This window comes from Caloenas nicobarica, chromosome 5, assembly GCF_036013445.1.
Source record: "Caloenas nicobarica isolate bCalNic1 chromosome 5, bCalNic1.hap1, whole genome shotgun sequence".
Taxonomy (NCBI): domain Eukaryota; kingdom Metazoa; phylum Chordata; class Aves; order Columbiformes; family Columbidae; genus Caloenas; species Caloenas nicobarica.
Genome location: NC_088249.1, coordinates 55704096 through 55716328, shown reverse-complemented (window position 1 = coordinate 55716328; position 12233 = coordinate 55704096). Strand labels below are relative to the sequence as shown.

General features: G+C 40.8%; 1 protein-coding gene across 1 annotated transcript; it reads right to left on the bottom strand.

The window, feature by feature from the left end:
• Positions 1-1207: 1207 nt before the first annotated feature.
• Positions 1208-10917, bottom strand: PSMA1 (proteasome 20S subunit alpha 1). The gene is made up of 10 exons (XM_065635803.1): positions 10792-10917; positions 10130-10174; positions 7151-7252; positions 6558-6661; positions 5652-5740; positions 4870-4940; positions 3816-3945; positions 3061-3140; positions 2078-2182; positions 1208-1564 (listed from the first exon to the last, which is right to left on the bottom strand). The coding sequence occupies exons 1-10, from the start codon at positions 10792-10794 to the stop codon at positions 1508-1510; spliced, it is 786 nt and encodes a 261-aa protein (XP_065491875.1). The 5' UTR covers positions 10795-10917; the 3' UTR covers positions 1208-1507.
• Between the last annotated feature and the right edge of the window lie 1316 nt (positions 10918-12233).

Sequence of the window (12233 nt, the reverse complement as noted above, 5' to 3'; positions counted from 1 at the left end):
AATTGAAAATAAAACAAAAGGGACGGGGAAATAGAAAAATAAACGGGGGGGAAAAAAAGTAGAAAAGCCCAAAACGGGGGGGGGGGGGGGGGGGAAATAGAAAAATAGAGGAAAAATAAAAATACTAAGGGAAAAAAATAGACTAATTAGTAATAGAATAGGAAAAATAAAAGGTGCTTGTTCTAGTGCTGATGTTATTACTTTGTTAATATTTTCGTGACTGAACTATTTAAATGGATTCAACATAGTATTTGTCTTTTATTAAAGACAGCATGCAAAGTTTTAGGGGTTTTCCTGGGTTTTTTTAAGTACATTGAGCAGGATATCAAGGCCCTATGTAAGTCCATCCCAAAAACCTGGGGTTTTATCCTTTTCAGTGTATTAATCAGTGAAAACGATTACAGCAGAACGATTGAACATGGAAAATGAAAAAAAAAAAAAAAGCTGAACTCATTTTTCTCAAAATACAGCATCACACCCATTTTGCACATAGGAAGCACTGACTCACTGGGCTTCCCTGCCAGATGTCCCCAAGGAAGTTGCTGCCTGTCTCCAATTACAGGGCACTCAGCTTGAAGCCAAAGGGGCAGTGGGGACCCCCGGGTCAGCCCGCGCAGAGCCCGTGGCAGGGACACCCACGGCCCCACGGCAGGGACACCCACGGCCCTGCAGAGCCCGTGTGCTCAGCAGCGATGCAGACTCCAGCGCTCAGGGGACCTGCCATAGGAACTTTATGCGCTTCCCTTGTTACCTCAATTTAGGCCACGAAAAGCCCTCTGCTACCCCACAGCTGGGCAGTGGCTCTCAGAGAAAGAGAGTGATTGATTTTGGTTCCACATGAGCTGGGGTTTACTGAAGCGGAGAGCTCAAAAACACCCAACACACAAGCTGGTTAGCAGCCTCACACTTACTCAGTCTACAACGTTTCTGGTGAACATTCATAACTAGAAACGTCTTCTCAAGTTGAATTTGAGACAATGCCAAGATGACGTGGGGAAATATGCTGCATCCTCTTCGGTGCACAGCTCTTTTGTAGTTTTGTAGGCATTTTAAAGCCCTCTCAGTTCAACACTTTCCAAGAGCACCGCATTTATATATAGTAAGTAAGTGCTCACATGGACAAATGGTCAAAAACATAATGGCACCTTGATACAACAGAAGTATTTAAATAAGTGTTTGTTCAGATTAAAAAAACCAAAACCCACAGCAGATTCCAAGAAAGTGATTTATTTCCACTTGTCCTTACAAGTTCAAGACAGTATGCTTGTCATTAAAAAACAGTATCATGTAGTATTTAGAAAATGATTACACCTTTCTTGTCAAAGAAAATACACCCAATTATGACATCCTGTCTACCTTTTAAGCACAGGTGGGTTGGTTTCTTTTTTAAGAGTAATCCTCAGAATGTATCATCAGAAAATGCATATAGTTGAGGATAAAGTTACGGCAAATGGATACGTTCCTGTATAATTAGACATACGTTAACACAGAGGAGCTCATCCACCAACTAGTGCTCCATGGGCTCCTCTGCTTTTTCTGCAGGTTCATCAGCAGGTGGAGCAGGCTTGAAGAGAGAAGAAAAATATATTATAGAAGGGCAGAAAACAACACTTGACAAAACAGCTTTATCCTGGATTGAGTGTCACGAGGGCATCAATGCAGCTCATCTCAGCGAAGAGCTTGCAAAGTGGTGTTACCCAAATTAACAATGGAGCAGGACAGAGCTGGTAATTAGGAGATTAAGGATACACCTTGGAGCAGGCATGAGAAACTTATGTAGACACTTCTGTTGCAAAAAAAAAAAAATGAAAACCAATACTTGATCACACATGAGGAAAGACGATGACTTTGGAAAGGTCTGTCACCAATTAAGCATAAACTGATTTAATAGGCATCTTAGTCTCCAGCTAAGATTATATAGTTTCATGTAGTAACTTCAGATTTTAAAAATCACATTCCTAAAACTCTACTAGAATAGTAGAAAGTGTTAAATGTCGTAAACATAAATGTGATGGGCCATATATCACAAAATGTTGTCTTTCAGTAAAGCCTATTTATTTCTACCTAAAACACATACCTTTCTCTGTGGTCTCTCCTCAAGACCTTCTAGGAATGGTGCTACATCATCATCATCATAGATGGTAAAGTCCATGTCTTTGCCAACGATTCCAATGGAAACATTCTGTTTAGCAAAGTTTTGAAAGAAGTGAGAAGCATTTTTCTGCTAATAACTCTGTGGCTTTACAGCTTTTGTGAAACAGACAAAAGTTCCCTCTCGTTATAAAGAGACTTGCTATCCCTGTTTGTGTCTAATTAAGGAAAAAAAGGAAATTTTGCGAGACTCTCTCTTCGATATCAAATACTGTACCAGAAACAGAAAGGGAAGCAGATTTAGTCCCTACAAAAGCTATATCATGTTTCAAAATCTTGTTAGTAAAACCACTTCTCAAGGATTCCCATTTCTTTTAATTTTTTGTTTTCTTTTTAATAACATACATGATTTTTCAAAAAACATTTGATCTTATTTTGCATTTTCATTATTTTAAGAGCTCTAAAAAACAAGCTGGGCTAAGAATAAAAAAAAAACCACACACATGGAAAAGGGCAAAGCAGGCACAAGCAGAACACCAACTAATGGATATCCTTAGAATTTTCTTGTTCAACAGTTCCTCAATTCGTTATCAGAAGTTTCTGCAACTTTTTGATGCCGAGGATACTAAATCAACTGTTTGTGCATTACCTTCCCTCACCTCTGAGGTGATTTACTGTGCTTACAATGCAAAGTTGTGATTCTAGTTGCATGTAATGTATCTTAAAGACTGATTGAAGTTTAAAATAGAATGAAGCAACCACAGAGAAAGTAAAATTTTTCTTAGGAAAACTAGATCTGAGATAATTAAGGAAACTCTGGATAAAATGGTGACATACAAAATCAAGATGATACTATCTAGAAGTGTTCAGCTTCCAAATTTCAGTGCCAGTCATACCCTACACAACTTTTTTCATGGTAATTTCTAACAAAAATGGCAGTAAAATTTCTTAAGAAAACCCAGCATTTACCTTGGTGGTCAGATCCTGTTCAGCAGGAAGAGTCTCTCTCAGGGCACGCAGTCCATGTTTAACTAGCTCATTTAGATTACCTTAAAATGAAATCAGAAAGACATTTACTAAATACATGGTATTATCTCTAGACATAAATTCCCCCTTCTTCCCACTCCTAGTTGACAACGAGAAAAACTTAACCAGCCTGACTTCCAGAACTCCTCTCCTTAGGTACTTCTGGTACTGATCACAGAGCTGGTTCTAAAAGCACACCTTGAGAAACCAGCCCTTCCCTACACTGGAAGTCAAATGCACCTGGTTTTGGCACCTGCCCTGCCTCCACTACAGTGATAATCACACTAATTTTTGCCCAAGACGACATTCAGGAGCCTCTTTATCACCGTTCCATATAAAAATAAATTCACCATTTTAAATGCACCACCTAAATACTTGCCCTGACCTACTATCCCTGCTCTGACATGGAAAGAATTGTTCTTTCCCAGAGTTAAACAGAGCATAGGCCTTTTTTTTCTTTGCTTTTCTGAGCACAATTTCTCTTTTCATTAGAAATAATAAGCATCCAGATGTTAGACATGAAGATTCATAATATTTTCTTTACAATTTTTGTCTTAATGCAGATTTACACTTATGCCAAACTTCATTCCACAAATTTATCTTCCCACCTTACTAAATGGCAAAGAATGGAACAGTAGTAGAAAAACTGCACAACTGATGAGTAAATCCCATTAGACAGACAAGGTTTCATTACTCACAGTCAGTAAATTCAGTCATGTGTCTCTCCAAGTACGTTCGCGCCGACTGTGAACGAGCACCGATGGACATTGCTTTGCAGTCAAAATAGTTTGCAGAGGGACAAGTCTGGAAGATGTGAGGACCCATATCCTACACAGAGGGGAAAAAATCCACAAAACATACAACAAATGTATACATTCGTACCAAATCTGCTACTGGAATCCATGGCATTTTCTAAAATATAGCTTTGATTTGTGGTACATCACACAGCTCATAAGTACACACATATACATATTTTACACTGCTTATCATACCACTCCTCTTATACAATTCATTCAAAGCTATTGTGAAAAACAAAACCAAGCAAATCTTTCTTTACACTTTGTTCATTAAGATGCAGTTCTTATGTGGGCAGGATAGCTGGCACCAAAAACGTTTCTTTCTCTTTTCCATAAACTGTACTGTGCTTATTCACACTTCCAACTTCATGGCTTGCAGTAGCTATTTTTCTGCCTTATTTGCACAAAAGTAAAAACCTGCTGTAGACTTAACAATGCCATGCAAGATTTCAGGCAAGATGACAGCTTCCTTCAACCTTCCTCAAGTGAAAAATCTTCAGGACAGCGATATTGTGTGCACTGCATTAAGCAAACTGTTGTTACTAAACAAGTAAGAGAGAGGCCAGTGATCATTTCCACATCCATTTTTTACAAAAAGTATTTAAAATAGTACTTTGTAAAACTCTGTAATCACTAGTAAAATAATCACTGTCATAAAGGAATCAACATTTTTATCTCATAAAACATGATCAAATTTTAGTTTTGCGGTATTTTGCACCTTAAAATAATTAGTTTTTCCTTTTTGCAAATGTACATCTCATATAAGCAATGGTAGCATTAGCTATTACAAAACATTTTTTAAAATTATGTTTTAGGGCAAGACATGGAAAATTATTTCCTTAGAGAATTTTGATGAGTCCACCTCTTCCTTCCTTTCTTAATATCCATTTGTTGTAAAAAATTCCATTAAGCACATTTTCTTTCAGATCAATAGTAACTAGCACAGCTCACTTACATCATAACCTGCAATGAGCAGTCCTACGCCGTACGGTCTTCTGCCATAACGCTGCGTTGGTATCTGGGTTTCTTAAGCAAGGTAAGGAAACTGTCTCAAAATAACATGTTAATTACCAAAAACATTTTCCTAAGCCAAGTAGAGATGCACCAAAATCACTAGTCTTTGAAAACCTTTTTGCAGCAGTGAAGACCACATTCAAAGAAACAGATCTCAGGACTTATTTGAAATACTGACTTCTTTTTCACCGAAAGAAAATTTAGCAATTAGCTTTCCTGAAATAACTGAGTGGCACAGTCAGACAAGTAATATAAACAGTTCATCAAGCACTTCATGGCCTCGTTAATTTCTTAAACCTTTGAATTTTTTTTCTAGACACCTGATAACAGAACCCAAAGTCTCCGCTGTGTTCCATGCAGAGAGAGAAGTTGCCACAGGAAAAAAAAAAATATATATTTGAGCAAGCAGCTGCAATCCAGTAAGTGATCATATTTTGAACAGTGAATTTACTGACTGAATTTACTGACCCTTCCTCACCTCCAGAGGCACAGGGCCGTGTAACAGAAAAACAGCGCTATGTTAAATGTTGCACAGCACTTTATTGCTTCTCTACCAGTTCAGTCCATATTATGGGATATTCTCAGAAAGAACACACAAGCAATGTAAATCACTTCTTCAACTTAATATGACTTTAAGGCTGCAATATATGAAAATTATTTTATGAATAAGTATGAACAAGTACAAAGCTATAAAAGTGTTACAAGTGTTAAAGAAAAGGATACTGCTTCCAATTAGTGACACTAGGCGAGAAACTGGAAGAGGTCTATCAAACACAAATCTAGAATCCAGACACTCCTGACGCATGAAATTGCTAGGAGGAAAAAAGAAAAAAAAAAATAAAACCAATGCATAGACGAAATTCACGAGATATTGTCTCAATACTTATCTGTTAAGGTAAGTATATTTTTATTTCAGTTCTGCTCACTGAGAAAAAGGGTCAAAGGCATTACATAATTTCATCATGACCTATACTTGTCATTTAGAAAGCTGACCACACATTTGAGAGATTATTACAGTATTTCAGCCATACAAATGCAAAGAAGGTTGAAGTTCATGCAGGCGACAGATGAATCATCTGGAAAAAAGCCACAGTTAAATGGCAACATTTCTTTGTAACATTACGGCATTTAAAATTTGTTCTATAAATTCTTCCTATGCCTTCTTTCTCCATTCCTATCAACCTGAGGAACACTCCTTCCATGTACGTTCACCCATTTGATGAAACTACATGGCCAGCAGGTAAAAATCAAGGCCCTCTGAAGATGACACATAAAGTAGTTTACGTTTTTAGTAACTTTCTTAAATGTGTGCACACAGAAGCAGCTGCTAGAGGGAAATAAGTGATGCACTTTCTCAGACTGCTTGGAAACCCCATTGCACTGAAGAAACCAGACAGGACTGTCTTACTAGTAACAAAACCAAAGAGCAAAATTTTGGGCCAAACAAATGAGATTTCTGCCAACTAGTTAAAAATATGCCAGAATTTCAGGCTGAGGTCTTTGGCATAGTGCAACGGAGCAGTAACTCAAGACTAATCCTTAGGTGACCATAAAATTTCATTCGCAATAGTCCACAAATGAACTTTCACTCATTGCAGAACTGTGTATGTCAACAACTGAGCTACTCACCACAAGAGCCGTGCATCAGCAGTAAGTCCAGCAATTGAGATACCAATATGGTTGTCAACGTACAGGATTTTTTTCTGATGGGCTGCCAGCTCAGACTGTGCTCTCTGCACATAAAAGGAGAAAGCTAAGTGGCAGACTGAACAGTTAGCCAAGCACTGTGGAGAAATCTGCTAACATTTATAGCAAGAACTGAATATGATCATGAAACAATAAAAAACCCCAAAACATTTATAAACTTGCAACAGAAGACAAGAAAAACCTAATTCCACTTCAGTAGGAAACTTTCAGAACAAACAAAAGAACAGACACCCAAGCTTTGGAAAAGTAAATAAATAGTTTTACTACTTAATAACTAATAATAATTAAAAAAAAGGAACACATCTTTCAAGGGGAAAAAAAAAGAAAAAATCTTTCACTTCTTTCCTTTACCATTTTGTGAAAATCTGCTTTGCATTGGTACTGAAAATATTTATAGTTCTGTGCTGGTACTCAAGCAAAAGGAAACTGGCATTGCATTTACATTACACATAGAAGTTCAGATGGCACAAAATTAATCTGCCAAACCAAAAGTTTTCTAACAGCTTTGAAGTTACCTTGAGAGCGACCAGAACAGCATGTGTTTTCGACTTCAGCCCCACAGTAGCTGAGCCTTGTTTCACAGCTTCCATGGCATATTCTATTTGATGAATTCGGCCCTACAGAATAAAATCAAAGGTAATGATTCTAAAGTTAATCCTCTTTTTCAATGTTTTTTTTGTTTTCAGACCTTTGATACCCCAACAGGTACACTTACTGCATAACAGTTTAAGCCTACAACCAATAGACTTCCTCAATTATCTTCTGCAAACACGTCACCGTTAACTCAAAAAAATCTGGCCATCAATGAGCCACTCCTTACTGCATACAAAGAAAGAGGAAAACTATAAAGACAGGGTGAATAATCATGACATTATAAGAATCACAAGACTTTTGTCACTGACTTCAGAGGAATCAGTATTTGACCTGAAACAATTCAAAGAGAATTTTCAGCTGAAGCCGGATGCTTAACTTTTAATCGAGTTTGCTGAAGACATGAGTCTTATGCAATTGTTGTGTCTCACCATCCATTCCCTAATAACTTCTGGACAAGTTATTGGTCAACTGCAATGAAGTCGGAAAGAGGAGTAGAGGTCTCAAAGACCATTATGACCCCACAAGTTCTGCACAGGCAGCCAGCAGCTTTGCAGGAAAATAAGACAATGTCCTTTTAATGCAACCACTGAGGGCAAAGTAGGTCATTTTCTGCACTCCTGCTGGCCAGCCTGTGTCCAACAGCCAGTAAGCTCACTGCTGCTGGGCTCGGACTGAAATTACCAACCGCAGCACACAGCTGCATCTCACCAGTTGTGATGGAGTGGAATGTAGAAGCCATTATAGTGAAATGTACTTGAGAAAATCTACAGGAAATCATCTTTTATTCGATTGTTGAGGTTTGGGCTTTTTTCTTAAAAGATTTTTTATTTGAATTACCTAGAGAAATACAAAGTCCACTAGATTATTAAAATACCCTCATTTTCCCCTTCATCCACCAAGTTATAAATGGAATTTCAATAACAGGACATTTCCTCCTCAAGAGCAGTATGGAATCACTGTGACCTGTTCAACATGCATTTATCAATTTCATTAATGCCTTGCAAGGCTGTAAAAGTGTGAAACCCATTCTAGGCTTCAATCTGATATTTCCTTTTCTTTACAACAATATTTGAAAACATCTCCCAATCAAATGTGATTATTCTTTGCTCCTATATTAATAATGCCAAGAATTATGGTATCATATCACTGCCTCACCTACAGGAACATATGGAACAGTAATTGCAGCATAGTAGCAATTTTAAATGTCTTTTTTATAAAAGACATCAACATTATACTTTTTTCCAATGCAATTTATGAAAAAAAATAAATTAGCGGTGGTGATGACTTCACAATATCAACTACAAGTCTCAAGAGAACATTAGAGTTTTAACAGTAACTTTCAAAGTAACGGATAGATTAAAAAATTTAAAATTAAAGTTCCTGATACAGAATCTGCCAGAGAAACGCAATCATTAAAAAGATGAAAGCAGTTCAAAGCCATCTACAGCTATCATGGTATTGACTAAAGAACATTCAAATATTCAAGGTTGTCTTCATATAGGATGGACAGTACAAAACATGCTCCATTACAATGTATGTTGAAAATGTATCTTTCAAACAATATTACTACATGATGAAGATTTTCAGCAGTAATACAAATGCACGAACTAATGATAGGCTAACTTTACACTAATACAAATTGCTCTTTCCATTTTAAATACATTTTTTGTTTTGCTAAATCTAGAAACGAGTCAATTTTCAAGATACCAATTTTTCCCTAAGTATCCTATCTTAAAATGTCCATACTGAGAAGAGGCGACATTATAGACACCTGAACTGACACTTTTTTTAAATTCTAGAATACTTATTTTGAAGTCAACACAACCTGTGTAAGTTTTATAACACACAATGTATGTTTTTAATAACAACGCGGAATGTGAAACTGATCCAGAGGTAATAAAATTTCAAATCCAAGTGCAAATCTTAATATAATCTTAAGTGCGGCGATAGCGTGAAGCCTCCCTACAGGAAACCAGGGACATGCAGCTGCACAGCCTTCACTGTTGCAGCACAATGTAAAGTGTGTTACAAAATGATATGGCATGTAACAACTTACATGTTCTAGCTCTTAATGTTATAAGCTTTATGCAGAGAATTAATTCAGCAGCGATGTCTGTGGCCATTTTGATTCATAAAATTCAGATCTGTGAATTCGTACTACAAAAATCAGTATCTCCGATTCCATGCTTCAGATGACCATATGGGTACAGTCATTCAAAACAGAGGCTTATAAGGCAGTAGAAATTGTGTGCACAAAAAGAGAAACAGGTGCTGTTATGCCATACTTGAAGAAGTCAGCCTATTCTCACGTAAGCACTAAATACTAAATTTGATTTTGTTCTGAACAATCTGAATACAGTAAAGCTCTTAATTAAACACAAAGTTCTTCTCAATCGTAAACTAAATAGTTCCTTTCCAATATTAGCTAGTGAATAAAAGAGACAAAGACCCAGCATTGGACTAACACTGTGGAGAGATAAGCTCAGTTTCATGCTTTTTCATACCTTACTTACCAACTTCTTATTACAGGTCTGTAAATTAATCATAGACTCACAGAATTGTTTGGGTTGGAAGGGACTTTTAAAGATCATCTAATCCAGCCCCCAAAGATGATATAATCTATTTTGTACCTCACGCCTACATTCAGAAGGCAACTGCCTTAAATACTTTGAGATAACAGGATGCACCTAAGCATCCTTCAGGTTGATACCGCAGAAACTTAAGAGATGTGCTAATGCCCTTCTACAAACCTACAGCCTACGAAACAAGAAGGGAGCGGAGAGCAGTAAGAGTTAAGCACCTGAATTCAGTTTATGCTACTGTGATACCACTGCTGCAAGACTGAAGAAAAAACAAAAAAGCTGGTAAAAACCCAGCTAAGAAGCTTACAAAGATTTTACCTGTGGGCTCCAAACTGTGACATCGTTGTCATACTGGTTGCGAAACTAGAGGGAACAAAAGGAAATCCATTAGCACAGCTAACGCGGAGGCGGCAAGCGCATTCCCGAGGGAAGTTCTGCTCGTTTTCCTTTACAAAGCTTTTCACGCCAAGTGTCTGCGCACAGGCCCGAAACACGGGCGGTTCTCCGCTCACGTTCCCCTCCCCGCCGGAGCAGGAGCTCACACGCACCGGGCAGCACGAGGGCCCCAGCCCGCACGCAGGGGTTCCGCACGGCGGGCAGAGCCGGCAGGTGCCGGTGCCGGGCGGGGGTCACCGCCCGCCCCGCTCCCCGCGGGTGCGCGATGCTGCTCCGCCCGCTCGGCCCATGGCGGGGCAGCCGAGTGGCCCCCACCCGGCTCCTGCAGCGTCACGCCGGGCCGAGGAGGCCGCACCCCGCCGCCGCCGTGCGCCCCGCGCCCTCCCCGGGCCCCGCCGAGCAAAGCGCGGCCGCCCCTTCCCCAGCAGCCCCGACGCCGAGGCCCAGGCCCGACCCCCGCCCCGCGTGGCCCGGGAACTGCTTACTCACGGCCCCGCTCCCTCCCTCTTGCCCTCCTCCTTCCCTCCCGCTCGCCCCGCAGCCCGGGCAGGTGTTGCGGGTGTCCCGGCCCGGCCGCCCCTCACCATCCTCCTTCCCCCGACACCGGCGCGGGCTCCGGGGCAGCGACAGGGGACCGCTCCGCCAGCGACCGCTCTGGACTGGAAGCGGCCAAGTAGCGCTAGCCGCACCCCGAGTCATCGATCGAGCGCACAGCGGGTAGCCCCGCCCCTGGAGGGAGCGGCGCACGCGGGTCCCGCCCCGGCTGCGCATGCGGCGTCCCTCAGGGCCCGCCCTGCGGCCGTTGGGTAGCGGCCGGTGGCGCGCGGCGCGGTAACCGCCGCCGCGGGAGGTGTCCCCGGTGTCCCCGGTGTCCCCGGCGGCTTGCGGCGCCCTGCGCTGCCCACGGCCCTCGGTTGGCAAAACCCCGGCAGCTGCTCGGCGCCGAACGGCTCCGTTCGGCCTGCGCTGCCCGGGGTGTCGCTGCTGTCCGGGATTAGTGAAGCGATGGAGCGTGTCTATAGCGATTCCTGTGTGCGATACAAAAATTTAATCGCTGGAGGAAAACTTCCATTGTGGAATTTGGAATTCGTTGATTTTTCTCAGTCAACGTTAGCCGTTTTATTAGTTTTGAAAAAGCTGTAGTTTTTAAACTGCGGAAGATAAAGGCTCTGACGTAAAATGGCAGTCACATGCAGTTAATTGCCTTTGTGCTCTGGGAAAACTCGCTCTTTGTTCTTGATGTTCACAGGCCATGAAGAGAGCAGGGGGACAAACAATTGTTACAGCCACTGCTAGAAATGTTTTAGGTTATAGCAAAATAGGAGTACCTATGGACAAATTCAGTCACAGTTACTCTTTAAATTAAAAACTGATTTAAAACAACAACAACAACAACAAACCACTGTGAACTTCCCAAAAGCTACCCTGAAAACAGCTGTGAGAACTTGTTCACGAAGTTGTGACTTTGTGCAGAGATGCACAGACACTCAGGAAGGTACTGCAGAGCCATCAATATTAGGTTCGTATTGGTTTTTCCCCTCAGTTGTTTTTGTTGGTTTGTTTGGTTTTTTCCACTCCGAGGCAAAATGCGTTGCTGTCAAGAAAAGGAGATCTCTGTAGAGCGTCTGTGTGTTGCACCAACCTTGTGTGGACGGTGAGGATACAAATGGGACCTCTTGCTTCGGGAGGCTACAGAGCCCAGCCCTGCCTGTTCTAAAAGCACTGGAATGAGGCTTTAAAGCTGGATTTCAGTCATCGTTTCATTGCAAGCAGGTGGTTTATGAAGTGCCATGCTGCGCAAAACTGCCAGGAAATTTTCATACAGTGTCCAGGCTACCAAAAGGGTACGAGCTTCGGCTGTTCAGGGTAAAAAAAACAAATGACGGCAGTTTGGTGGGAGTAAACCAACAGCCACTGTTAATCAGATGTAGCAGAGGGGAAATCCTCTTACATTTCTCTCTTGGAAAAAAAGGGTACAGGAAGTCTCTGAAATTATATAAAACTAAATAAGCACTATTATGAATTG

Bases quoted from the DNA above. Each gene is read 5' to 3' on its own strand.
- PSMA1 (XM_065635803.1), bottom strand. The intron at 5,741-6,557 runs GTGAGTAGCTCA...TTTTCCTCCTAG, and splicing joins GCTGATGCACGGCTCTTGTG to CAATTTCATGCGTCAGGAGT. The intron at 3,946-4,869 runs GTAAGTGAGCTG...CCCTCTGTGTAG, and splicing joins TGCTCATTGCAGGTTATGAT to GATATGGGTCCTCACATCTT.